The sequence below is a fragment of the Salvelinus fontinalis genome, chromosome 1, assembly GCF_029448725.1.
Source record: "Salvelinus fontinalis isolate EN_2023a chromosome 1, ASM2944872v1, whole genome shotgun sequence".
Taxonomy (NCBI): domain Eukaryota; kingdom Metazoa; phylum Chordata; class Actinopteri; order Salmoniformes; family Salmonidae; genus Salvelinus; species Salvelinus fontinalis.
In genome coordinates, this window is record NC_074665.1 from 33,083,285 (window position 1) to 33,108,863 (window position 25,579).

Genomic DNA, 25,579 nt, shown 5'->3' on the forward strand with positions numbered 1-25,579 from the left:
GAAATGGAACCAATAGAAAAATTGCCAAAGTGCAAAACCTGCCTACTTGGCACTCCATGCAGACTAAAGCAAATGCTTAAAGTATTTGAAAGAGTACAACTAGTATTTGAACTCATGTCTGTGCTGGTCACAGTTGGCTGCTGAGGTCAAGGAGGGTCATAATACAGACCTGAAACAAAGCACAATGTACCTGTCACCCCACAGGTAAGTGTTATTTATTTTAGCTTGAGAGGAAGCTTTTTCGTCTATTACAAACTTTATGACTTCAGACAACACTAAAATGTACACCAGCCCACCGTGACCATTGTAGACATTAGTTCAAATAGAATTTGCACTTTTTCAGATGCTTTAAGCGTTTGACTCAGACTGCCTGGAGTGCCAGGTGGGCGACGTTTGCATTTCTGAATGTTTTATTGGTAACATTTCAACAAGCAAGCTAAATCAAGCACAGCTAAAGTTTTTGAAATTATAATATTTGAACACCTGTCTTGTCCTGTGTGATGTAAACTTCCCAACATTGTCACATGTTTCTGTTTGGTTCTGTACCTATGATAGACGACATGAGCTGTAATTCCACCCCATATTAAAGGTGATGCTCAGCTCAGGCCAGGTACCATGCAATATGATGATGGAGGGGAGCCCTATTGTCTACACAGAGCTGTTTGGGAGTCGTGTTTTTGAAAGGCGTTTAACCTCTGTTCTATTCTGTCTTTAAAGAGGAACTATATTTAGGCAAATATCTTCATAGTAGCCCACTAAACTCAGTAATCCCTCTGTCATTAAGAGAAGTGGGAAGACAGGATGTTAGGGGGAAAAATGTAGATGAGGAGAAAGTGAATAACAAGAGAGAAGGCACGATCAGGCATTTAAAAAAAGTTATGGAATATAATTAGGGGAGGTCGGCTAGGCAGAGAGTTGTAACAGTCCTGACCTATTTATGTTAGTTTTTATGTGTTTTTGGTCAGGGCATGTGTTTTGGGTGGGCAGTCTATGTTATCTGTTTCTATGTTGGTTTCGGTTTGCCTGGTATGGCTCTTGATTAGAGGCAGGTGGTTTGCATTTTCCTCTAATCAAGAGTCATATTTAGGTAGGGCATTTCTCACTGTTTGTTTGTGGGTGATTGTCTCCTGTGATGTCTTCGTTATGTTAGATGTATTCACTTTTGGAGCTGTTTGGCTGTTCGTATGTTTCGATGTCCGTTCCTGTTCGTGAGTTTACGTTTGTCCATGTAAGTTTATGTTCAGGTTGCGTGTACGTCGTTTTCTTATTTTGTAGTTTGTTAAAGTGTTTTGTTTCGTGTCATCAGTTTTCGTTATTAATAATGATGGCATATTTCCCTGACTCCGCAAATTGGTCTGAAGATCCTTCTCTCCTCACCTCATCTGAGGATGAGGAAAGCGACAGCTATTACAGAATCACCCACCAAAATACAGAGACCAAGCGGTATGGGAAAAATCGACGGAGCAATAAGGACTTTTGGACTTGGGAGGAGATTTTGGACGGTAGAGGACCTTGGGCTCAACCAGGGGAATATCGCCGTCCAAAGGAGGAATTGGAAGCAGCGAAGGCGGAGCGGCGCTGGTATGAGGAGGCAGCTAGGAGACGTGGATGGAAGCCGGAGAATCAAGCTCGTAACCGGAATTATGAGGGGACTCGTCTTGCACGGAAGCCGAAAAAGCCCGTGAGTAACTCCCAAAAATTTCTTGGGGGGGGGCTAAAGGGTAGTGGGCCAAGGGCAGGTAGGAGACCTGCGCCCACTTCCCAGGCTAACCGTGGAGAGCGGGAGTACGGGCAGACACCGTGTTACGCAGTAGAGCGCACGGTGTCTCCTGTACGTGTGCATAGCCCAGTGCGGGTTATTCCACCTCCCCGCACTGGTAGGGCTAGATTGGTCATTGAGCCAGGTGTCATGAGGCCGGCTCAACGCGTCTGGTCTCCAGTGCGTCTCCTCGGGCCGGCATACATGGCACCTGCCTTACGCATGGTTTCCCCGGTTCGCCTGCATAGCCCAGTGCGGGCTATTCCACCTCGCCGCACTGGCAGGGCGACCGGGAGCATTCAACCAGGTAAGGTTGGGCAGGCTCAATGCTCAAGAGAGCCAGTACGCCTGCACGGTCCGGTATTTCCGGCGCCACCTCCCCGCCCCAGCCTAGTACCTACAGTGCCTACATTACGCACTAGGCTACCAGTGCATTTCCAGAGCCCTGTTCCTCCTCCACGCACTCTCCCTATAGTGCGTGTATCCAGTTCAGTGCCTCCAGTTCCGGCCCCACGCACTAAGCCACCTGTGCGTCTCCTAAGTCCTGTACACACTGTCACTTCTCCCCGTACTAGTCCTGAGGTGCGTGCCCTCAGCCAGGTGCCACCAGTGCCGGTACCACGCACCAGGTATAGAGTACGCTTTGAGAGTTCAGTGTGCCCTGTCCCTGCTCCACGCACTAGTAGGAAGGTGCTTATCATTAGCCCGGTGCCTCCAGTTCCGGCACCACGCACCAGGTCTACAGTGCGCCGTATCCGGCCAGAGCCATCCGTCTCCCCAGCGCCATCTGAGCCATCCGTCTCCCCAGCGCCATCTGAGCCATCCGTCTCCCCAGCGCCATCTGAGCCATCCGTCTCCCCAGCGCCATCTGAGCCATCCGTCTGCCAGGAGCCTGCAAAGCCGCCCGTCTGCCATGAGCCTGCAAAGCCGCCCGTCTGCCATGAGCCTACAGAGCCATCCGCCAGACAGGAGCCGCTAGAGCCGTCAGCCAGACAGGAGCCGCTAGAGCCGCCCGCCAGACAGGATCTGCCAGAGCCGCCAACCAGACAGGATCTGCCAGAGCCGCCAACCAGACAGGATCTGCCAGAGCCGCCAACCAGACAGGATCTGCCAGAGCCGCCAGAGAGCCATGAGCAGTCAGAGCCGCCAGAGAGCCATGAGCAGTCAGAGCCGTCAGAGAGCCATGAGCAGCCAGAGCCGTCAGAGAGCCATGAGCAGCCAGAGCCGTCAGAGAGCCATGAGCAGCCAGAGCCGTCAGAGAGCCATGAGCAGCCAGAGCCGTCAGAGAGCCATGAGCAGCCAGAGCCGTCAGAGAGCCATGAGCGTCGTGAGCCGTCAGCCTGCCATGAGCGTCGAGAGCCGTCAGCCTGCCATGACCGTAGAGAGCCGTCAGCCTGCCATGAGCGTCGAGAGCCGTCAGTCTGCCATGAGCGTCGAGAGCCGTCAGCCTGCATGGACCTGCCAGAGCCGTCCAAACAGGACCTGCCAGAGTCCTTCAGCCGGGATCTGCCCCTTGTCCCGGTGTTGCCCCTTGTCCCGGTGTTGCCCCTTGTCCCGGTGCTGCCCCTTGTCCCGGTGCTGCCCCTTGTCCCGGTGCTGCCCCTTGTCCCGGTGCTGCCCCTTGTCCCGGTGCTGCCCCTTGTCCCGGTGCTGCCCCTTGTCCCGGTGCTGCCCCTTGTCCCGGTGCTGCCCCTTGTCCCGGTGCTGCCCCTTGTCCCGGTGCTGCCCCTTGTCCCGGTGCTGCCCCTTATTCCAGTGATGGTCCTTATCCTGGTGCTGCCCCTTGTTCTGGTGCTGCCCCTTGTCCCGGTGCTACCCCTTGTCCCGGTGCTGCCCCTTGTCCTGGTGCTAGCTGTTTATTTAGGGGAAGGTAGTGTTAGGGTGGGCATTAGAAGGGGTAGAAAGAAGAGGGGAGTGACTATGGTGGTATGGGGACAGCGTCCTGAACCGGAACCACCACCGTGGTCAACTGCCCACCCGGACCCTCCCCTGGACTTTGTGCTGGTGCGCCCGGCGTTCGCACCTTGGGGGGGGGGTACTGTAACAGTCCTGACCTATTTATGTTAGTTTTTATGTGTTTTTGGTCAGGGCATGTGTTTTGGGTGGGCAGTCTATGTTATCTGTTTCTATGTTGGTTTCGGTTTGCCTGGTATGGCTCTTGATTAGAGGCAGGTGGTTTGCATTTTCCTCTAATCAAGAGTCATATTTAGGTAGGGCATTTCTCACTGTTTGTTTGTGGGTGATTGTCTCCTGTGATGTCTTCGTTATGTTAGATGTATTCACTTTTGGAGCTGTTTGGCTGTTCGTATGTTTCGATGTCCGTTCCTGTTCGTGAGTTTACGTTTGTCCATGTAAGTTTATGTTCAGGTTGCGTGTACGTCGTTTTCTTATTTTGTAGTTTGTTAAAGTGTTTTGTTTCGTGTCATCAGTTTTCGTTATAAATAAAGATGGCATATTTCCCTGACTCCGCATATTGGTCTGAAGATCCTTCTCTCCTCACCTCATCTGAGGATGAGGAAAGCGACAGCTCTTACAAGAGTGGTGATGGATAGAGGGGTGGAGGGAGAAGACATGGTTGCTAATTCGAGAAGTATTTATTTATTCCGTGGGAAAGAGGTATTTTATTCTACCCAATTGTTCAAGTAGAAAGGACAAGATAAAAAAGGGCCCTTCCGATGGATGTTCCGCTAAATCAATTATCCCATCCACTCAACACTTCAAAAGATGAATTGAACCAAAGCTTACTCTAGCTATCAACTCAGTAATTCCCCCCCGATCCCACTCACATTTCAGTCACTGAATGTTTTAAGACTCCCGAGCATTGCTTCTCAATGTATTTGAAATGTATTCATTGTTGACATTTTCATACCAAAAAAGTGGTAGTGTCAGTGTTACAGCGTCACATTATTCTGTGTAGTTGAGAGGTACTGTAACAGCCTGTTCTCTTTTCAGTACATCCTGTCTGTCGACAGAGCCAACCTCAACAAAGAACTGTTGTCAGGTAGGAGAATGAAAATCCTTATTCCCATAACGCCTGAGGGGTATACTTCTATTGAAGAAAGATCTACTCTGGGTTTTCTAAAGCTAGCCAGCTTTACTTAGATTTACATTCCAGTTTAGGTGTCATTCATACTACAACAGTGGCTATTGCTTGTCCGCCTGCCGCTAACTCTAGCAGGCTTGGAACTGCGCCTGGATGTCGCACATACCTAGTCGAACGCCAGACTCTTCATTGAGGCAATGCTGAAACATCAATCTATGGGCGAGTCAGTGCCACATTTGTAATTTGTGCCGAAATCAAAATGAAAGAAAAGTTAGCTTGCAAATTCAGCAGGCTATGGTTTTAAATAGGCTTGTTGAAGTGCGTCTTTATTGTATTACTTACTGTTAACGCCGTCTTTGGTGTGCTTATGAATGCACAAGCACCTTTTTCCCCCACTCCTATCGATAAAATAATGATATTAAGTTATTCACAAGTTTTATGTGCGTGAAGTTTCAAATGCATTATGTCATTACTAAATGTGTAATGTGAAATATATTTTAACATTATCATTTTTTAACACACAACAAAACATGTGATTAAGAAAATATTTTATCAGTCGTCGTCTTCAAATGAAGGGGATGATGACGCAATCTTTGCGAGACGAAGGAATCTGATTTCATTGGTCGAAGTTAGCCTGCCCGGGAGCATGTTGGTGCTAAAGGATTCGTTGCCATAGAAATTTACCTGGCTAAAAGGTGAGCCATTTTCGTGGTACCGGTTATCCAGAGTTGAACTCAGAGTTAACCGAAAGTTACCTCGCTAACTAAGTATAGGGCTCTGGAGAGCACATCCGATTCTCAATATTGTATGTGCTTATTGAAATGCAGTATGCTTATCCATTCATCTTGAATGGCAAATAGGTTAATCTTGTATTATCTACCTGATGTCAATCTGCCATTTCTACAATAAAATAATTGGATTATTAAGATGATATGAATAGTTTCTCTCGCCTGATTACCGACAACGATGAGATGGCCTATAGGGAGAAGGTCAGAGAACTGGCAGTGTGGTGCCAGGACAACAACCTCCCTCAATGTGAGCAAAACAAAGGAGCTGATCGTGGAATACAGGGAAAGGCGGGCCGAACAGGCCCCCATTAACATCGACGGGGCTGTAGTGGAGCGGGTCGAGAGTTTCAAGTTCCACCAACGAACTATCATGGTCCAAACATACCAAGACAGTCGTGAAGAGGGCATGACAAAACCTTTTTGCCCCCTCAGGAGACTGAAAAGTTTTGGCATGGGGCCCCAGATCCTCAAAAGGTTCTACAGCTGCACCATCGAAAGAATCCTGACCGGTTGCATCACCGCCTGGTATGGCAACTGATCGTAAAGCACTACAGAGGGTAGTGCGTACGGCCCAGTACATCACTGAGGCCAAGCTTCCTGCCACCCAGGACCTATATAATAGGCGGTGTCAGAGGAAAGCCCCAGTCACCCAATTTTTAGACTGTTTTCTCTGCTACCACACGGTAACAGGAGCGCCAAGTCTAGGATCAAAAGGCTCCTCAACAGCTTCTACCCCCAATTCATAAAAACTGCTACCGGACAATTTACATTGACCCCCCCCCCCCACCTTCATGTACAGATGACCTCAACTAGCCTGTACCCCTGCACACTGACTCGGTACAGGTGCCCCCTATATATAGCCTCGTTATTCTTATTGTGTTACTTTTTATTATTACTTTTTCATTTTAGTCTACTTGGTAAATAATTTCTTCTTCTTGAACTGCACTGTTGGTTAAATAAGTAATCATTACACGGTAAAGTATACACTTGTATTTGGCGCATGTGGCAAATAAAGTTTGATTTGATGTGCTTGTTAAAAGTACTGTCTTAAAACCATCTGTAAAGTTTAAGGTTAAATAGAGACGTGTCTCTTTCTTTCCACTTAACCACTGACGTTTAAAAAATAATTTTAATACAATCTATAATATATAGATTTCCCCTGGGTTTAACGTATTTTCATGGTTCTCATTAAAGTGCATGAAGCCTTAGACGTTAAATACTGTACAATTTAAATACTTTCCCCAATCTCTCCTTTCCCCAAAAAACATGTAAATATTGGACTATAAATTGTGCCTTCCTTTGTTAAACTTATGCTAAAATGTTTATTCTATTCTACTGAGCCATTTACTTTGTTTGTATTCTTATGTAATATTTCTTATTGTTGTTGCATTGTCGAGAACGAACATGCAAGTAAGAATTTTGTTCAAATCAAATTTTATTTGTCACATACACATGGTAACAGATGTTAATGCGAGTGTAGCGAAATGCTTGTGCTTCTAGTTCCGACCATGCAGTAATATCTAACAAGTACTCTAACCTAACAATTTCACAACAACTACCTTATACACACAAGTGTAAAGGAATGAATAAGAATATGTACATAAAAATATATGATTGAGCGATGGCCGAATGGTATAGAGTACAGTATATACATATGAGATGAGTAATGTAGGGTATGTAAACATTATATAAAGTGGCATTGTTTAAAGTGGCTAGTGATACATTTATTACATACATTTTTACATTATTAAAGTGGCTAGAGATTAGACAGCATGTTGGCAGCAGCCACTCAATGTTGGTGATGGCTGTTTAACAGTCTGATGGCCTTGAGATAGAAGCTGTTTTTCAATCTCTCGGTCCCCGCTTTGATGCACCTGTACTGACCTCGCCTTCTGGATGATAGCGGGGTGAACAGACAGTGGCTCGGGTGGTTGTTGTCTTTGATGATCTTTTTGGCCTTCCTGTGACATCGGGTGGTGTAGGTGTCCTGGAGGGCAGGTGGTTTGCCCCCGGTGATGCGTTGTGCAGACCTCACTACCCTCTGGAGAGCCTTACGGTTGTGGGCGGAACAGTTGCCGTACCAGGCGGTGATACAGCCCCGACAGGATGCTCACAATTGTGCATCTGTAAAGGTTTGTGAGTGCTTTTGGTGACAAGCCGAATTTCTTCAGCCTCCTGAGGTTGAAGAGGCGCTGCTGCGCCTTCTTCACAACGCTGTCTGTGTTGGTGGACCATTTCAGCTTGTACGCCGAGGAACTTAAAACTTTCCACTGTCCTACTGTCCCGTCGATGTGGATAGGGGGCTGCTCCCTCTGCTGTTTCCTGAAGTCCACAATCATCTCCTTTGTTTTGTTGACGTTGAGTGTGAGGTTATTTTCCTGACACCACACTCCGAGGGCCCTCACCTCCTCCCTGTAGGCCGTCTCGTCGTTGTTGGTAATCAAGCCTACCACTGTAGTGTTTTCTGCAAACTTGATGATTGAGTTGGAGGCGTGCATGGCCACGCAGTCATGGGTGAAAAGGGAGTACAGGAGAGGGCTGAGAACGCACCCTTGTGGGGCCCCAGTGTTGAGGATCAGTGGGGTGGAGATGTTGTTACCTACGCTCACCACCTGGGGGGCGGCCCGTCAGGAAGTCCAGGACCCAGTTGCACAGGGCGGGGTCGAGACCCAGGGTACTATGGTGTTAAATGCTGAGCTATAGTCGATGAACAGCATTCTTACATAGGTATTCCTCTTGTCCAGATGGGTTAGTGCAGTGTGCAGTGTGATTGCGTCGTCTGTGGACCTATTGGGGCGGTAAGCAAATTCAAGTCGGTGTAGGGTGTCAGGTAGGGTGGAGGTGATATGGGCCTTTACTAGTCTCTCAAAGCACTTCATGATGATGGAAGTGAGTGCTACGGGGCGATAGTCATTTAGCTCAGTTAACTTCGCTTTCTTGGGAAGAGAAACAATGGTGGCCCTCTGGAAGCATGTGGGAAGAGCATTCTGGGATAAAGATTGATTTGAATATGTCGTAAACACACCAGCCAGCTGGTCTGCGCATGCTCTGAGGACGCGGCTGGGGATACCGTCTGGGCCGGCAGCCTTGCGAGGGTTAACACGTTTAAATGTTTTACTCATGTTGGCTGCAGTGAAGGAGAGCCCGCAGGTTTTGGTAGCGGGACGTGTCAGTGGCACTGTGTTGTCCTCAAAGCGAGCAAAGAAGTTGTTTAGTTTGTCTGGGAGCAAGACATCGTAGTCCGCGATGGGGCGGGTTTTCCTTTTGTAGTCCGTGATTGACTGTAGACCCTGCCACATTCCTCTCCTGTCTGAGCCGTTGAATTGCGACTCTACTTTGTCTCTATACTGACGCTTAGTCTGTTTGATTGCCTTGTGGAAGGAATAGCTACACTGTTTGTATTCGGTCATGTTTCCGGTCACCTTGCCCTGATTAAAAGCAGTGGTTCGCGCTTTCAGTTTTGCGCGAATGCTGCCATCAATCCACGGTGTTGGACGGTGTATACCATGTGTATCCTGTACAAACAACTAATAAAACTTGAAATGTAAGGTATTTTTTTGGGCCTAATAATATGTTAAATGAAGCTCCACAGCCTTGGGGTAGAGATAATAGATTAGTGAGAGCATGATTTGTCTGACTAATGAGACACATAGGGGTTTCTCTTATGGGTTTTCTAATAGTCCATATCAGGGATGGGCAACTGGCAGCATCCCTCCTTTTGAAGGCCCTTTGATCAGTCTGGGTCTGAACTTACTGTTGCCAGCTAGAATAGTAGAATACACAAGGTGCAATTTAGAAATTTGGTTGTGAATCAGCAGTTTTTCTCTTGTTATGTCAGTCACTGATAGTCAGTCAATTAGCCCATGTCGGCTTACATTTTTTTAGATAGCTGGTCGCTACACTAATTTAGCAATCTAAACTTGTTATCGTAGTCGATGGCAGCCACAGTAGATTTTTTTTGGTCAGTCTCACTCAAATATCAAATTAAAAACTGCAAACATTTCTCTCCACACTATTGCAAAATGTGTAGAATTGCATGAAATCTGTTATAAAATTGTGAAATCTTCTCTCCGCCCCATTGCAAAATGTGTAGAATTGCACGGAATTAACAAAAAATGGTCCCCCAACCCCCACTAAGAACAGCCCTTAGCCATAGTATATTGGCCATATACCTCATCCCCTCGTGCCTTGTTGCTTAAAATGTAGTCGATCCGTGCCCCCTCCCCCTTTTTTGTAAGGTTTCGCCCAATGTTTACTGTGTCATATAAGTCTGTTTTGGTAATGCGTTGTTCTGTAACTGCAGCGGCAGAGACGTATTCAACCACAAAGCTGAACTTCGCCCACAAACTACTCAACTGGAGCACTGAAACAGGGGCGATGACCTTTCTCAGGTAAATAGTTAGTAATCACACAGACGGACACACACACACACACACACACACACACACACACACACACTCACACACTCACTCACGTTCTCTCTCTATATATATATATATATATCTCTCTCTTTATAAAGTGCTCTCTAAAGTTGCCTTGTTCTTGTTTTATTGTTTTTGGTTGGACTCTGTGTGTTTCTGCATTTAATTGCATGTGGCCTAGTGTGTGTGTCCAACACCATATGTGTCATAGGGTCATAATATACGTGTTTTCTTTTAAGCCTCTATGCATTACTTTTTTTATTGGTATGTAATTGGGTGGCCTTGAGGTAATTGTGTCATACAAATTACAACCAAATTAGCTGTAAAACCTCCCTACCGCTGTGAGAATTAGCACTGTCACACAGTGAATTATTAATTTAGGGCTTATTCACAAACATTCTAGCTATTTAAAATGAATTATAAACGGACAACTTTATTGACATTGAAGTTTTTAAATTATCACATTTAATTCAATGATGTTGATGTTGTGTCTTAGGGCTGATGGTGCAAAGGAGGAGATCCTGGCAGACTTGATTGTGGGGTGCGATGGAGCATTCTCTGCCATTCGGAAACAGTTCCTCCGTCAGAGCCGTTTCAACTTCAGTCAGACCTACATCCCCCATGGGTACCTGGAGCTCACCATGCCCCCCATCAATGGAGAGGTTGGTCCTCTGATGCTCAGAACATGGCACAGGATCAGATCAGGGGCCATATTCAAAGACAGTCTCGGAGTAGCAGTGCTAGGATCAGTTTCGCCTTTTAGATAATAATGAATAAAATTATATGGACAGAGGGGACCTGATCCTAGATCAGAACTCCTACTCAAAGACATTTTTTGAATGCATTTATTAAAATAAATGTTTCAAATAGTTTTAAATGTTCTTTCAAATACTTAAGCTACGCTTCAATGAGCTTTCCTGGTGCAATGGAACCAATGCTATAGTCCCATCCGCCACACCAGTCAGGCTCAATCAAACACGACAAGTATTTGAAATAAAATACTATTTGAACCTAAATCTGAACTGATATGTTTTTATAGTTCATTGTATCAAGAGGAAAAATTCTCTGCACACTACCAGTCAGATGAACATTTATTTTAATAACTTATCTTATCTGTCAGTCAACCTTCATCAGAGAATGTTCATTGTATCAGCATAGTATTGCATAGGGCATCAGGTGTCATCTCGTTTGTTGATCAACTTTTGGTCAATGCAATGCTACTGTGTCTGTTGTATATAATGTGTTTACCTTCTTTATACTGTTATAATGCCGTCATTTCTTTTACTTTGCTCCCAGTTTGCCATGAAGCCTAATTATCTGCACATATGGCCACGCAACACATTCATGATGATTGCTCTGCCCAACCTGGTGAGTATAAATAGAACACTGTGTTTGTTTACCCTCGTCTAATATCTATCCTCTCAGCTTCATTATCATGTGCTGAACTTGATAATAGAAGGTAGGTAAGTTTAAACATGTTGGAGACGTGCTTTTGTGAAGTGAATACAGTATAAGAAAATGGCTCTAAAGAGATATAGTGCTTTTTATTAGTCTTGCCCCATCGCTGCAACTCCCCTACGGACTCGGGAGAGGCGAAGGTCGAGAACAATGCGTCTTCCCGAAACACGACACTGCTTCTTGACACACTGCTCGCTTAACCCAGAATCCAGCCGCACAGAAGTCGCTAGAGTGCGATGACACAAGGACACCCCAGCCGAACCTAACCCGGACGACGCTGGGCTAATTGTACGTCGCCTCGTGGGTCTCCCGGTTGACAGCCCCGGATCGAACCCGGATCTGTAGTGACGCCTTAGACCGCTGCGCCACTCGGGAGGCCTCATGCGGCTTTTTATTTAACCCCCTTACAAAGAGGCCCATTTTAACAACATTCTTGCCTGCATGTGCCGTGGGCATTATACCGTGCGCATGCCAGCATACCGGAGACGAGTGGTAATACTGGTGTGCAGATGTGGGTGGGCGTATATTTGAATAAATCCATTATTTCATTTAAGCCGGGTGTATGTTACACGACTTTCAAAGGCCTAACATCACTGAGCCTCTCACCTTAAACAACCTTCTTTCCTGTATTTAATTTTTTTACTTGCCATTGTAGTGGTGCTCGCACTAAACAATGTGGCACAGACAGTGCGTCACACACTACAAGATTCTTCACTTGGACATGAGGATTCTCGATACCACGCCGCCTCGAGGAAACAATGATGTGATTATATTTAACGTAGCTACAATGAGCTGTGGCTCAAAGCAGCGTCTTAAACGTTTTCAGTCAGACATTCACGCTTGCCATACAAGAGTTAAAATGTAGCCAACATTTTGAATTGAATAACGTTGCTTGTGAACTTCAGAGCTGTAATGATTTAACACAATGTCTTTGGCTTTGGTTAAAGGCAAGTATGGCTCCTGCTCGAGATTCTACACATTCTGGGTGATGTGAAACAACGTCATCTTACTGGCTTCTTCCTGGCGAGCTCTCATTGGCTATTGCTGATAACCATTCTCAAAATTTGTTGTTGCACATCTCACACTACAAGAGCATTGCAGATTTGGTGCAGATTTGGAGCATTGCAGATTTGGTGCAGATTTGAAGCATTGCAGACATGTTTGAAAATATCGGGACGTCTGCGACTGCTCAAAGATTAGCTCGCTAGCCCTCAGATTGCATCTCTGACCCGCTCACATTAAATGAGCGTCGGTGACGGCCGGGTACCCCAGGTAGGCAACGACATGGGAATTTTTTTCTACGGTCTCAAAAGCTTGTCTGGGACAGCAAAATCGAGGCCAAAATCATTGTGTACACCCGGCTTTTGGCAGGTCCTAATAAACATTATAAGACTAATAAAATGTATTTTCAGAACAGTAGAATTGTATATTGTTAGTTTAATTATGTTACGTCCAAATGAATGGACGTAACACTATTTTGTTCATTAAACAGACAAGACACACCTACCCGATCGTAGTCAACACACATATATTTTGTGGTGAGAATATCATGAAATATAACAGAATAGAATAGAAATCATATATTTTCCCACACAACTTGTGTCATGGAAATGTGTGGAACCGAGTCCAAGCCTCATCTCTTTCTAACCCACTCCTGTTTGTTAGGGAGCAGGTGTAGGGTCTTACATTGAGAGTGTCTTCGTCATGATTCCAAAAGAAAATAACAGCAATCCTATTTTCAAAAGCATGTGGATCTTGTGTTCATTTTTCACAACCTTTTTTGAGCCTGAGGTTGTGAAAAATGAACACAAGATCCACATAAACTCCACATAACTCCAAAGAGTTGCCTATATGCAATCAAGCAAAATAAGAGGCCTACACTTGATTTGGGCTACATTATGGAATGCTAAATGTTTCTGATCAGTGACAGATGAGCAAATGAATAGATGAGCTATAACACCTCCACTTATTTGACCAGTCGGAAACCAGTTAACCAAATAGCCTATGCAGACGGAGGATCAGTGAATCAAAATCACATTGATTGAGACGAGTCAGTGAAGTCACAGGCTTTTTTTTTTTGTGGTCGGGAGTAGGCCTAGGTCATTAGGCGGAGATACGGCTTTGATACCGGCAATACCTTTCAGATATAAGGAAAAGGACGAAAAAGTTAGCGGTATGGTAAAGTTGAATGGAAAATGCCCTAGAATGAAAGGGATAATATAGATCTAATGTAAAGGACAATATGGACTCATTAGAAAATGTCAAAATAGTGTAATTTAAACATTGCGGTTAAATGTCACCTAAGCTGCCATATTCGTTATACAGTATGTCACTTTAATTACATATTTATATGTCACATTGCAAAACTGGCTAATCACCTGCAGGAGGTCACAGTGTAAACAGGGATATTTGACCCTTGACCTCTGAACATAGTTCTCCTGGTCCAGATCTAGACATTCACTTTATCTAAAATAAACTTTTTAGCCACTAAACTTTTTCACCAACATCTTCACTTCTCAAATACCCTGGGTCCCACAGGTCGAGACCTACTTTTTAACAGAGGTGAACGCTCCCACAAAATGTCAGCAAAGCATTTATAGCAGATAGGCAGTAATCCCACCTCTCAGCCTCCACCACTGCTACTATTAATACCATTATTAAAGTTCTGGCCTATTCAGCGAAAGTGGAACAGCTGTTCTGTTTGAGTGTGGCCAGGTTAATGCACCTAATTCAAGGGTACATTAGCACTGTCACTCAGTACAGCTCAAGGGTACATTCACACTGTCACTCAGTACAGCCCAAGGGTGCATTGGGAGGATGGTGAAAAATGCATTGCATTGCATTGCCGCCAAGGTAGCAACACTCCTAGGCCTCCTAGGATAGGCTGGCCTGCTAACACACCCACCATCCCCATCTCGCTGCGCCACATCCATCAGTGCATGTCAAGCATCCATTTGTTAGGCTTACTGCGTTAATCTCCATACTGTTTGTTCTCAGGACAAGACTTTCACCTGCACACTCTTCATGCCGTTTGACGAGTTTGAAAATGTCACCACGGGCGACCAGGTCACTGAGTTCTTCCAGAAATACTTTCCCGACGCCATCCCACTAATAGGAGCGTAAGTGACTTTCCCTCCCCTCCCCGTGTCCCTCCATCCCTCCATCTATCCTTCCTTCCATCCCTTTATCCCTCCGGCCCACTTACATTTTTTTATTGCATCAGGGCAGGTCAAACCCACATCCATCATCTCGAGGGTGAAGTTACTGACCCACCATTACAGCCTGGAGAGCTGAGTTTTTTTTATTGAGCTGAACAGCATGTTGCAGCTGAGGTGTGTAACTCGTATAGGTCATTTCAGGGTTGAGTTGAAAGGCAGCAGGAGAAACAGCTTAATTGCTGTTTGGTTTTAGACCCCCCCCCCCCCCCCCCACCCACTGTCTAAATCCACAGTTAAATGATGTAATTTCTTTTGAAATAAAGAATGTAATGTAACGGATGTGAAATGGCTAGCTAGTTAGCGGGTGCGCGCTAGTAGCATTTCAATCAGTTACGTCACTTGCTCTGAGACTTAAGTAGTGTTGCCCCTTGCTTTGCAAGGGCCGCGGCTTTTGTGGAGCGATGGGTAACGACGCTTCGTGGTTGACTGTTGTTGATGTGTGCAGAGGGTCCCTGGTTCGCGCCCGTGTCGGGGCGAGGGGACGACGTAAAGTTATACTGTTACATTGATGCTGTTGACCCGGATCACTGGTTGCTGCGGAAAAGGAGGAGGTTGAAAGGGGGGTGAGTGTAACGGATGTGAAATGGCTAGCTAGTTAGCGGGTGCGCGCTAGTAGCATTTCAATCAGTTACGTCACTTGCTCTGAGACTTAAGTAGTGTTGCCCCTTGCTTTGCAAGGGCCGCGGCTTTTGTGGAGCGATGGGTAACGACGCTTCGTGGTTGACTGTTGTTGATGTGTGCAGAGGGTCCCTGGTTCGCGCCCGTGTCGGGGCGAGGGGACGGTGTAAAGTTATACTGTTACAGTAACACCTACAATATAACACAACTAGCTGATGTGTTTGTTTATTAATCCTAGCTGCCCTCCTCTGCCAATGCAAGGCCCGGAGAGTATGACCATATTCTTCTCTCATTAGATACAATGGTTGAAAAGAGAGAATGGATAAGGTCCTGCTGTGTAGCTGTATAAGAAATCAGCATGTAGCATACACTATGCATATCAATGTCATAGCGGTCATTGTGTGTCTCTCTGCGACCCTCTTTCACAGGGATGCTCTTGAGAGGGATTATTTCCGTCTACCAGCCCAGGCCATGGTGTCCGTGAAGTGCTCTCCATATCACCTTAGTGATAAGTGTGTCCTTATGGGGGATGCAGCCCACGCTGTGGTGCCTTTCTATGGACAGGGGGTGAACGCGGTAAGTCGAAGTATATGTAGTATATACAGAGGGGAACAGCAAGAGGAGGAGGAGGATGGAAGATATGAGACCTGTGCGGTCCTGTGTGGCTCAGTTACGAGCATGGCGCTAACAAGGTCATAGGGCCAAGGTCATAGTTTCACTGTGTCTCTTCTTACATACATACAGTGCCTTCCAAAAGTAAAAACAGAAAGTATTCACACCCCTTTGCTTTTTTCAAAATGTTTGTGTTACAGCCTAAATTTTAAATGAATTTGCCTCCCGGGTGGCGCAGTGGACCTCCCGCCGCGACCGGGAGGTCCATGGGGCGACGCACAATTGGCCTAGCGTCATCCGGGTTAGGGAGGGTTTGGCCGGTAGGGATATCCTTGTCTCATCGCGCACTAGCGACTCCTGTGGCGGGCTGGGCGCAGTGCACACTGACCAGGTCGCTAGGTGTACGGTGTTTCCTCCGACACATTGGTGCGGCTGGCTTCCGGGTTGGATGCGCATTATGTCAAGAAGCAGTGCGGCTTGGTTGGGTTGTGTTGTGAAATTGTGAAATTGGGGAGAAAAAGGGGGCTAAAAATGTTTTATAATTTAAAAAAAATAATTAATTAAATTCTTTCTTTTTTGTCACTGGCTTACACACAATACCCCATAATGTCAAAGTGGAAATATGCTTTTATTTATTTATTCAAAATGAAAAGCTGAAATGTCTTGAGTCAATAAGTATTCAACTCCTTTGTTATGGCAACCCTAAATAAGTTCAAGAGTAAAAATCTGCTTAACAAGTCACATAATAAGTTGCACTCTGTGTGCAATAATATTGTTTAACATGATTTTTTAATGACTGCCTCATCTTTGTACCCCACACATACAATTATCTGTAAGGTCCCTCAGCTTCGCAGTGAATTTCAAACCAATATTCAACCACAAAGACCAGGGAGGTTTTCCAATAAATTGCAAAGAAAGGAACCTATTGGTAGATGGGTAAAAAAGCAGACATTCAATGTCCCTTTGGGCATGGTGAAGTTATTATTGACACTTTGGATGGTGTATCAATACACCCAGTCTCTATAAAGATACAGGCGTCCTTCCTTGCTCAGTTGCTGGAGAGGAAGGAAACCACTCAGGGATATATATGTAAATAAGATATGACTGTATTTAATTTTCAATACTTTTGCAAAAAGTTTTCTGTTTGTTATTATGGGGTATTGTGTGTAGATGGGTGAGAAAAAGAATCGATTTTGAATTCAGGCTGTAACAGAATGAAATGTGGAAAAAGTAATGGATACTTTTTGAAGGCACTGTACATACACTATAAATGTATGCACTCACTGTACTGTAAGTTCCTCCGGATAAAAGTCTCTGCTAAGTGGTATAAGTAAGTAGCCTTGCTTGAGCCTTGGCTTGTGCGAACCAGAAGGGCTGATAGGAGCAGGGGTGCCTGTTTCTGTAGCGAGTACACCACCTGGACAGGACACATTATTATTATTATTCTTATTCTAAAATATGACACCTTGATTTAATGTCATTTCCAAAATATTGTTGATTCAATGTAATTTGAAACAAATAGTTAACTAAGCTTATTTCCAGGGCTTTGAAGACTGCCTTGTTTTCAACGAAATCATGGACCAGCTCAACGAAGACTTCAGTGAGTGAACACACTGCACATTACAGACGGCACAGCAAATCTACTTTGACAGCCAGAGGACCAAAGCATTCAAATCCATTTCCCCTGACGTCAAAGTACTTCTACAACAACCAGCTAAATGAATGTGTTTTGTTGGTGGAGCTGAATATACATGTTTCATTTCATGTACCTGCGTGTGTCTGTGGATGTTGGGAAAATATATAATCTACTTTATATATTCTATTCATTCTGGTTCTTTCAGGTGCTGTTCTGCCTGAGTACACTAGAGTCCGAGTCCCAGACGACCATGCCATCGCAGACCTGGCCATGTACAACTACGTCGAAGTAATTGAGTACCCATTTAGCTTAGTACAAGATCCATTACCAGGGTCTTATTCATCAGGGCATGCAACGGAAAACGTTTTCAAACATTTTGCAACAGAAACGGAAATTATAATTTCTTATTGGGCAAGTCCAAGTAGTTACTCCCTGTTTCAGTATGTTTTCTACGGTTTGGTGCCTAATGAATACAACCCAGTTTTTCCAGGCACAGTACAACTACAGTGATCAAACTATACAAATCAAATGTTATTTGCCACATGCGCCGAATACAACAGGTGTAGGTAGACCTTACTGTGAAATGCTTACTTACAAGCCCTTAACCAACAATGCCGTTTTAATGAGGCTATGTACAGGGGGTACCAGTACTGAGCCAATGTGTTGGGGTGCAGGTTAGTCAAGGTAATTTGTACATGTAGGTAGGGGTAATGTGACTATGCATAGATAGTAAACAGCGAGTAGCATCAGTGTATAAACAAAGGGGGGTTGTCAATGAAAATAGTCCGGGTGGCCATTTGATTAATTGTTCAGCAGTCTTATGGCTTGGGGTAGAAGCTGTTAAGGAGCCTTTTGGACCTAGACTTGGTGCTCCGGTACTGCTTGCCGTGCGGTAGCAGAGATAACCGTCTATGACTTGGGTGACTGGAGTCTTTGACTATTTTTTGGGGTCTTCCTCTGACACCGCCTAGTATATAGGTTCTGGATGGCAGGAAACTTGGCCCATTTGATGTACTGGACCGTACGCACTACCCTCTGTAGCATACAAGGTGGTGATGCAACCTGTCAGGATACTCTCGATGGTGCAGCTGTAGAACTTGTTGAGGATCTGTGGAGCCATGTCAAATCTTTTCCCTCTTGGGGGGGAAAAGGCGTTGTCGTGATCTGTTCACGACTTTCTTGGTGTGTTTGGACCATGATAGTTTGTTGGTGATGTGGACACAAACTCTCAACCCGCTCCACTACAGCCCCGTCAATGTGAATAGGGGCGTGTTCGGCCCTCCTTTTCCTGTAGTCCACGATCATCTCCTTTGTCTTGCTCACGTTGAGGGAGAGGTTGTTTTCCTGGCACCACATTGCCAGTTCTCTGACTTCCTCCCTATAGGCTATCTCATTGTTGTCGGTGATCAGGCCTACCAACGTTGTGTCGTCAGCAAACTTAATGATGGTGTTGGAGTCGTGCTTGGCAAAGCAGTCGTGGGTGAACAGGGAGTACAGGAGGGGACTAAGCATGCACCCCTGAGCACGCACGCCTGATTTCAGCGAACACTGGATCTGGAGAACTATATAATGAAAAAGCTCCATTTAGATAATGTAGCCATGGTGTCAACCATTTTAATCAATAATGATAATGTGATCTGAACATCATATCTGTGTAATGTAATAGGTTATCTACTTAGCTTGGCCTCTGTCTGCATCAATCAATAGCTTAACGGCCATTCTCATCGATTCAACATCACTTCTCAATGACGGCTTTTACAGTGTGTGATTTAATTGATGGATTCATCTGTATAATCTCCAATGTTTAGTGATGCCACACTGAATTAATTAGTGTCACCAAGAAGACAAGATAACACCTAAGACCGAAACCAAAGGTTCTCTGAATCCCATGTTTTGCGCGCCTCAATTGATGCCAATTATCGGCGTCTAATTAGCATCAAGGATTACCGTCATTTCATTTTTCATAGCTTTTTTCTTCCAAGATGTTCAGAGAGACTATCCACAGGCACGGCAGAGGGGTGTACAAACATTTCCCTCTGCTTGGGCAGAGGTTGGGGAGATTGAGTTGATCGAGTCTGGAGTAATTGACAGCAGGCAAGCTGCCAAATGTTCTATCACATGCTGACAGGAAGCAGGCTCTCACTAAATGTCCATCCTTTAATTCATCCCTCTGTGCACAAAGACGGTAATTGGTCTTAACTGTTACCCTCCCCTTGTATACTGCCACATTAGCCTTGTAGCCATTCTTCCCCGAGATCGCAGGGTGACACACACAGCCGCAGCACCTTGGCAAGACTCCATTAGAATCATAAGAACACCTGATTACAGAGCTAAATTTAGCCTTTGCTCTGTAGATTTACTTGAGAAAATTGGCACCTAATGCCCTTTTAATGATCTTGTTTGTTCATGGCATTTGTGGAGGTGAAGTGTTAAAAAGGGCAGGTAATGCATGTCAAAGTGGTGTGTATATGGTCATTTTGAAAACGACATGTATTACAGGAGAAATAATGGGTTTTTCAGTATGATGAGTACATGTAATGAATTGGATTCATCTCGAGCACAGATGGCTCCATTTGCTGACAGATGTATTTTGTATCTTTTTAGATGCGGTCACATGTCAATTCCAAATGGTTCCTGTTCCGAAAATACGTAGACAATTTCCTCCACATTATCATGCCAAGGACAATAATCCCCTTATATACCATGGCAAGTTTTTTCGTAATTCATTTCACTCCAATTGATAGTACATTTTTAATACGATTTTAAGTTTGCATTACTGTGAAGGATTCTTAAAGTCTATTTCTGTGTGTTTTCTGTATTTGTTTCTATTAATGTCTCGGTGTTTCACCATTCCCTTTTCCCAGGTTACATTTACTAGGACAAGGTACCACGAGGCAGTAAAACGCTGGCACTGGCAAGACAAAGTAAGACATGACATTGTACATTCTTCATTGTACAAGGGTCTTTGAGTGCATGCATTTAGAGATTTCTTTGTGTGCCCTTTCTGACATTTTGAAACTGCATGCAATTCATTAAACCTACAGTACTACTGCTTTTTCAAAAATCCTTTCAAAAGCAAGGTCAGAAAAGGGGAATTGATTCTAACCAGAGTGACACAGCGTTTTTCTTGTTGCAACCAAAAAGAAGATGTAGTTCCCTGTCTGACAAAGAGATGTTGGTATGGTGGGTGGCCATGATGATTTGTAGGGGTTGAGGTTACTCGTCGAGCCTGTTGGCCCTGGCACTGCCTCAAATTGTCTGACCTGGCGTCTTTGATGACGTGTCATTTCTTTAATAAAGAGAATAACAAATGGATGTGGGGGGGGGGGGGGTGTCAAGGTTTAGTCAAAACATTACTCAAGTACAGACTGAAAGGCATGTGTCAGTGAAGGGAGAGAGGCAAAGAAAGAGAAAATGGTGGCTATAGACAACAGTCTTTGAGAATATCACGCACAGCACATCAATGTAACTTGCAAAAGGATGGAGGGATTTTTCAATAAATAGTGAAATCTATCTATTTTTTATTTCATATTGGCTTTTTGACAATAGCCATAGACAAAAGGTTTGGAGATGGTTTGGAAATGACATAGCCTAATATAGACAGAAGCATGTCTGTTCTACGAAATATATATCCTCAAATATTTGATTTAGTCTGTTACGCTGTGTGCACTGAACTGACATGCATGATTGTTGCTGACACTCCGATGTTCAGATAAAGGGAATTACGTAATCTATAATGTGCACCACCACAGTGCTCAACTCAAGACAGCGGTGTGTAGCCTACTGTAGCTGCTGGCAAAGTAACTTAAAGCCTATACTTTATCACTCAGGATGTAACTTTCCAGTGCCACTTTTTTTGCCATGTAATGTTATTATTATAACTAAATCATACAACCCCATAATAGAATAGTTTACCTATTTACCTAGATGGCTTGTTGTTGTGAGTTCTATGCGAGAGTAATATTCCTCTCAAGGAAGTTGGGAGGGCCATTTGAGGGAAGCATGTATTCTGACCAATGATGTACACTGAGCATACAAAACATTAAGAACACCTTCTCTTTCCATGACAGACTGACCAAGTGAATCCAGGTGATAGCTATGATCCTTTATTGATGTCACTTGTTAAATTCACGTTAAATCAGTGTAGATAAAGCTGAGGAGACGGGTTAAAGAATATTTTTTTAAGCCTTGTGCCATTCAGAGGGTGAATAGGCAAGACAAAAGATTTAAGTGCCTTTGAATATCGCACCGGGTTGTGTCAAGAACTGCAACGCTGCTGGGTTTTTCACGCTCAACAGTATCCTGTGTGTATCAAGAATGGTCCACCACCCAAAGGACATCCAGCCAACTTGACACAACCGTGAGAAGCATTGGACATTGGACTCAACATGGGCCAGCATCCCTGTGGAACACTTTTGACACGTTTAGAGTCCATACCCCGACTAATTGAGGCTGTTCTGAGGGCAAAAGAGCGGGGGTGCAACTCAATATTAGGAAGTTGTTCCTAATGTTTGGTGTACTCAATGTATATAAACCATGGATTGTTGATGGTATGTATTGGCCATTGAGAGGCTTTCTACAGTATTTCAATTTCAATTAAAAGGACTAAATTTCGTGTTTAAGTATTATATTGTTTTTGTAGTGACAAGGACAGTAACGTTAGTAATCTCATTATACTTTAAGGAAAATGTTTTCATATTTTTCATATTTTTTTTTTTTAGCTCACATAATATAATTGAAACATATGCATTAAGGTGTGTCTAATATAATACATGTTGTAAAAACGAATGTAGACATTAATAAATGCATTTCTATAGCTTCCAAAATATATTTTACAACGGTGGGGGAGTGCCAAGATGGAGGCAAGGTGGCTTCAACACAGTGCCCCTATACTAGTCATCTAGTGTATATAGAAATCATTGATTCTGACAGGCAGTCAATGCACAACAATTCTTAATACAATAACAGGAAAACACTCTTAATGCAAAAGCAGTTTTGGCAAATGTATTTTGAAAGCAGTTTTGACCTTAGTTTAAAAAGAGAGGGGGATCCCAGTTTTCCATTGCTACCACATTTATTTCTCTATTCCTTTTAATTGCGTGCCTGGCATTGTTTTTCAAATGCAGTTTTACATCCATTTTCAAGCATGGTTTACCTGCAGCTGCGCAACAGAGCGCTTAAAGGGGCAATGGCGTCTTAAAAGGGCAATGACAGCCTACTTTGTAATAGAAACCCATTTTTCCCACCAGTGAATAATAATTCATAATAATTTATATATTCACATTTTAAAATAATAATGATTAATAATAACAATCAGGATGTTGACTCCAATAGGGTAAATGCAGATGGACAAACCTCATGATTCAGCCTGTACATTTTATAGCCACTATGCTGCCTCAATTGGGCTACATGTGATAATGCTTATTGCTAATAGCACATCTGATAATTTAGACCATGCATAGGCTATATACAGTTGAAGTCGGAAGTTTACATACACTTAGGTTGGAGTCATTAAAACTCGTTTTTCAACCACTGCACAATTTCTTGTTAACAAACTATAGTTTTGGCAAGTCGTTTAGGACATCTACTTTGTGCATGACAAAAGTCATTTTTCCAACAATTGTTTACAGACAGATTATTTCACCTGTAATTCACTATATCACAATTCCAGTGGGTCAGAAGTTTACATACACTAAGTTGACTGTGCCTTTAAACAGCTTGGAAAATTCCAGAAAATGATGTCATGGCTTTAGAAGTTTCTGATAGGCGAATTGACATCATTTGAGTCAGTTGGAGGTGTACCTGTGGATGTATTTTGAGGCCTACCTTCAAACTCAGTGCCGCTTTGCTTGACATCATGGGAAAATCAAAAGAAATCAGCCAAGACCTCAGAAAAAAATTGTAGACCTCCACAAGTCTGGTTCATCCTTGGGAGCAATTTCCAAACGCCTGAAGGTACCACGTTCATCTGTACAAACAATAGTACGCAAGTATAAACACCATGGGACCACACAGCCCACATACCGCTCAGGAAGGAGACGCATTCTGTATCCTAGAGATGAATGTACTTTGGTGCGAAAAGTGCAAATCAGTCCCAGAACAACAGCAAAGGACCTTGTGAAGATGCTGGAGAAAACGGGCACAAAAGTATCTATATCCACAGTAAAACGAGTACTATATTCACATAACCTGAAAGCCTGCTCAGCAAGGAAGAAGCCACTGCTCCAAAACCGCCATAAAAAAGTCAGACTACGGTTTGCAACTGCACATGGGGAGAAAGATCGTACTTTTTGGAGAAATGTCCTCTGGTTTGATGAAACAAAAATAGAACTGTTTGGCCATAATGACCATCGTTATGTTTGGAGGAAAAACGGGGGAGGCTTGCAAGCTGAAGAACACCATCCCAACCATGAAGCACGGCAGCATCATGTTGTGGGGGTGCTTTGCTGCAGTAGGGGCTGGTGCACTTCACAAGATAGATGGCATCATGAGGGAAGAAAATGATGTGGATATATTGAAGCAACATCTCAAGACATCAGTCAGGAAGTTAAAGCTTGGTCGCAAATGGGTCTTCCAAATGGACAATGACTCCACGCATACTTCCAAAGTTGTGGCAAAATGGCTTAAACACAACAAAGTCAAGGTATTGGAGTGGCCATCACAGAGCCCTGACCTCAAACCTATAGAAAATTTGTGGGCAGAACTGAAAAAGCGTGTGAGAGCAAGGAGGCCTACAAACCTTACTCAGTTACACCAGCTCTGTCAGGAGGAATGGGCCAAAATTCACCCAACTTATTGTGGGAAGCTTGTGGAAGGCTACCCGAAACATTTGTCCCAAGTTAAACAATTGAAAGGTAATGCTACCAAATACTCATTGAGTGTATGTAAACTTCTGACCCACTGGGAATGTGATGAAAGAAATAAAAGCTGAAATTAATCATTCTCTCTACTATTATTCTGACATTTCACATTCTTAAAATAAAGTGGTGATCCTAACTGACCTAAAACAGGGAATTTTTACTAGGATTAAATGTCAGGAATTGTGAAAAACTGAGTTTAAATATATTTGGCTAAGGTGTATGTAAACTTCCGATTTCAACTGTATATGGTCCAATATGTTATTTGGCCCATTTCTGGAGGTGGACATTTTATTTTAGATGGTGTCAGCATAATTACATTTTCATACATTTTGCAATAGAATGTCCTCTTCAAAAATCACCGAAACTGAGTTTCTCAGTCCTTCTACAGTCGTAGCCAAAAGTTTTGAGAGACACAAATATACATTTTCACAAAGTCTGCTGCCTCAGCTTATATGAGGGCAATTTGCATATACTCCAGAATGTTATGAAGAGTTATCAGATGAATTTCAATTATTTGCAAAGTCCCTCTTTGCCATGCAAATGAACTGAATCCCCCAAAAACATTTCCACTGCATTTCAGCCCTGCCACAAAAGGACCAGCTGACGACATGTCATTGATTCTCTCGTTAACACAGTGTTTACGAGGACAAGGCTGGAGATCACTCTGTCATGCTGATTGAGTTCGAATAACAGACTGGAAGCTTCAAAAGGAGGGTGGTGCTTGGAATCATTGTTCTTCCTCAGTCAACCATGGCTACCTGCAAGGAAACACACGCTGTCATCATTGCTTTGCACAAAAAGGGTTTCACAGGCAAGGACATTGCTGCCAGTAAGATTACACCTAAATCAACCATTTATCGGATCATCAAGAACTTCAAGGAGAGCGGAAGGCTTGTTGTGAAGAAGGCTTCAGGGCGCCCAAGAAAGTCCAGCAAGCGCCAGGACCGTCTCCTAAAGTTGATTCAGCTGCGGGATCGGGGCACCACCAGTACAGAGCTTGCTGAGGAATCGCAGCAGGCAGGTGTGAGTGCATCTGCACGCACAGTGAGGCGAAGACTTTTGGAGGATGGCCTGGTGTCAAGAAGGACAGCAAAGAAGCCACTTCTCTCCAGGAAAAACATCAGGGACAGACTGATATTCTGCAAAGGGTACAGGGATTGGACTGC

General features: G+C 44.1%; 1 protein-coding gene across 3 annotated transcripts in view; it reads left to right on the plus strand.

Moving 5' to 3' along the window:
* The window catches only part of LOC129853248 (kynurenine 3-monooxygenase-like), a 36,258-nt gene that overhangs the window by 8,315 nt on the left and 2,364 nt on the right, over positions 1-25,579 (plus strand). For all 3 annotated transcript variants that reach the window (XM_055919094.1, XM_055919114.1, XM_055919104.1), the window contains 10 exons: positions 4,712-4,760; positions 9,894-9,981; positions 10,508-10,673; positions 11,308-11,379; positions 14,467-14,588; positions 15,734-15,881; positions 17,460-17,517; positions 17,759-17,841; positions 20,158-20,259; positions 20,418-20,477. In XM_055919094.1, the coding sequence (XP_055775069.1) occupies positions 4,712-4,760; positions 9,894-9,981; positions 10,508-10,673; positions 11,308-11,379; positions 14,467-14,588; positions 15,734-15,881; positions 17,460-17,517; positions 17,759-17,841; positions 20,158-20,259; positions 20,418-20,477 (948 nt within the window). The remainder of the gene's footprint in view (positions 1-4,711; positions 4,761-9,893; positions 9,982-10,507; positions 10,674-11,307; positions 11,380-14,466; positions 14,589-15,733; positions 15,882-17,459; positions 17,518-17,758; positions 17,842-20,157; positions 20,260-20,417; positions 20,478-25,579) is intronic.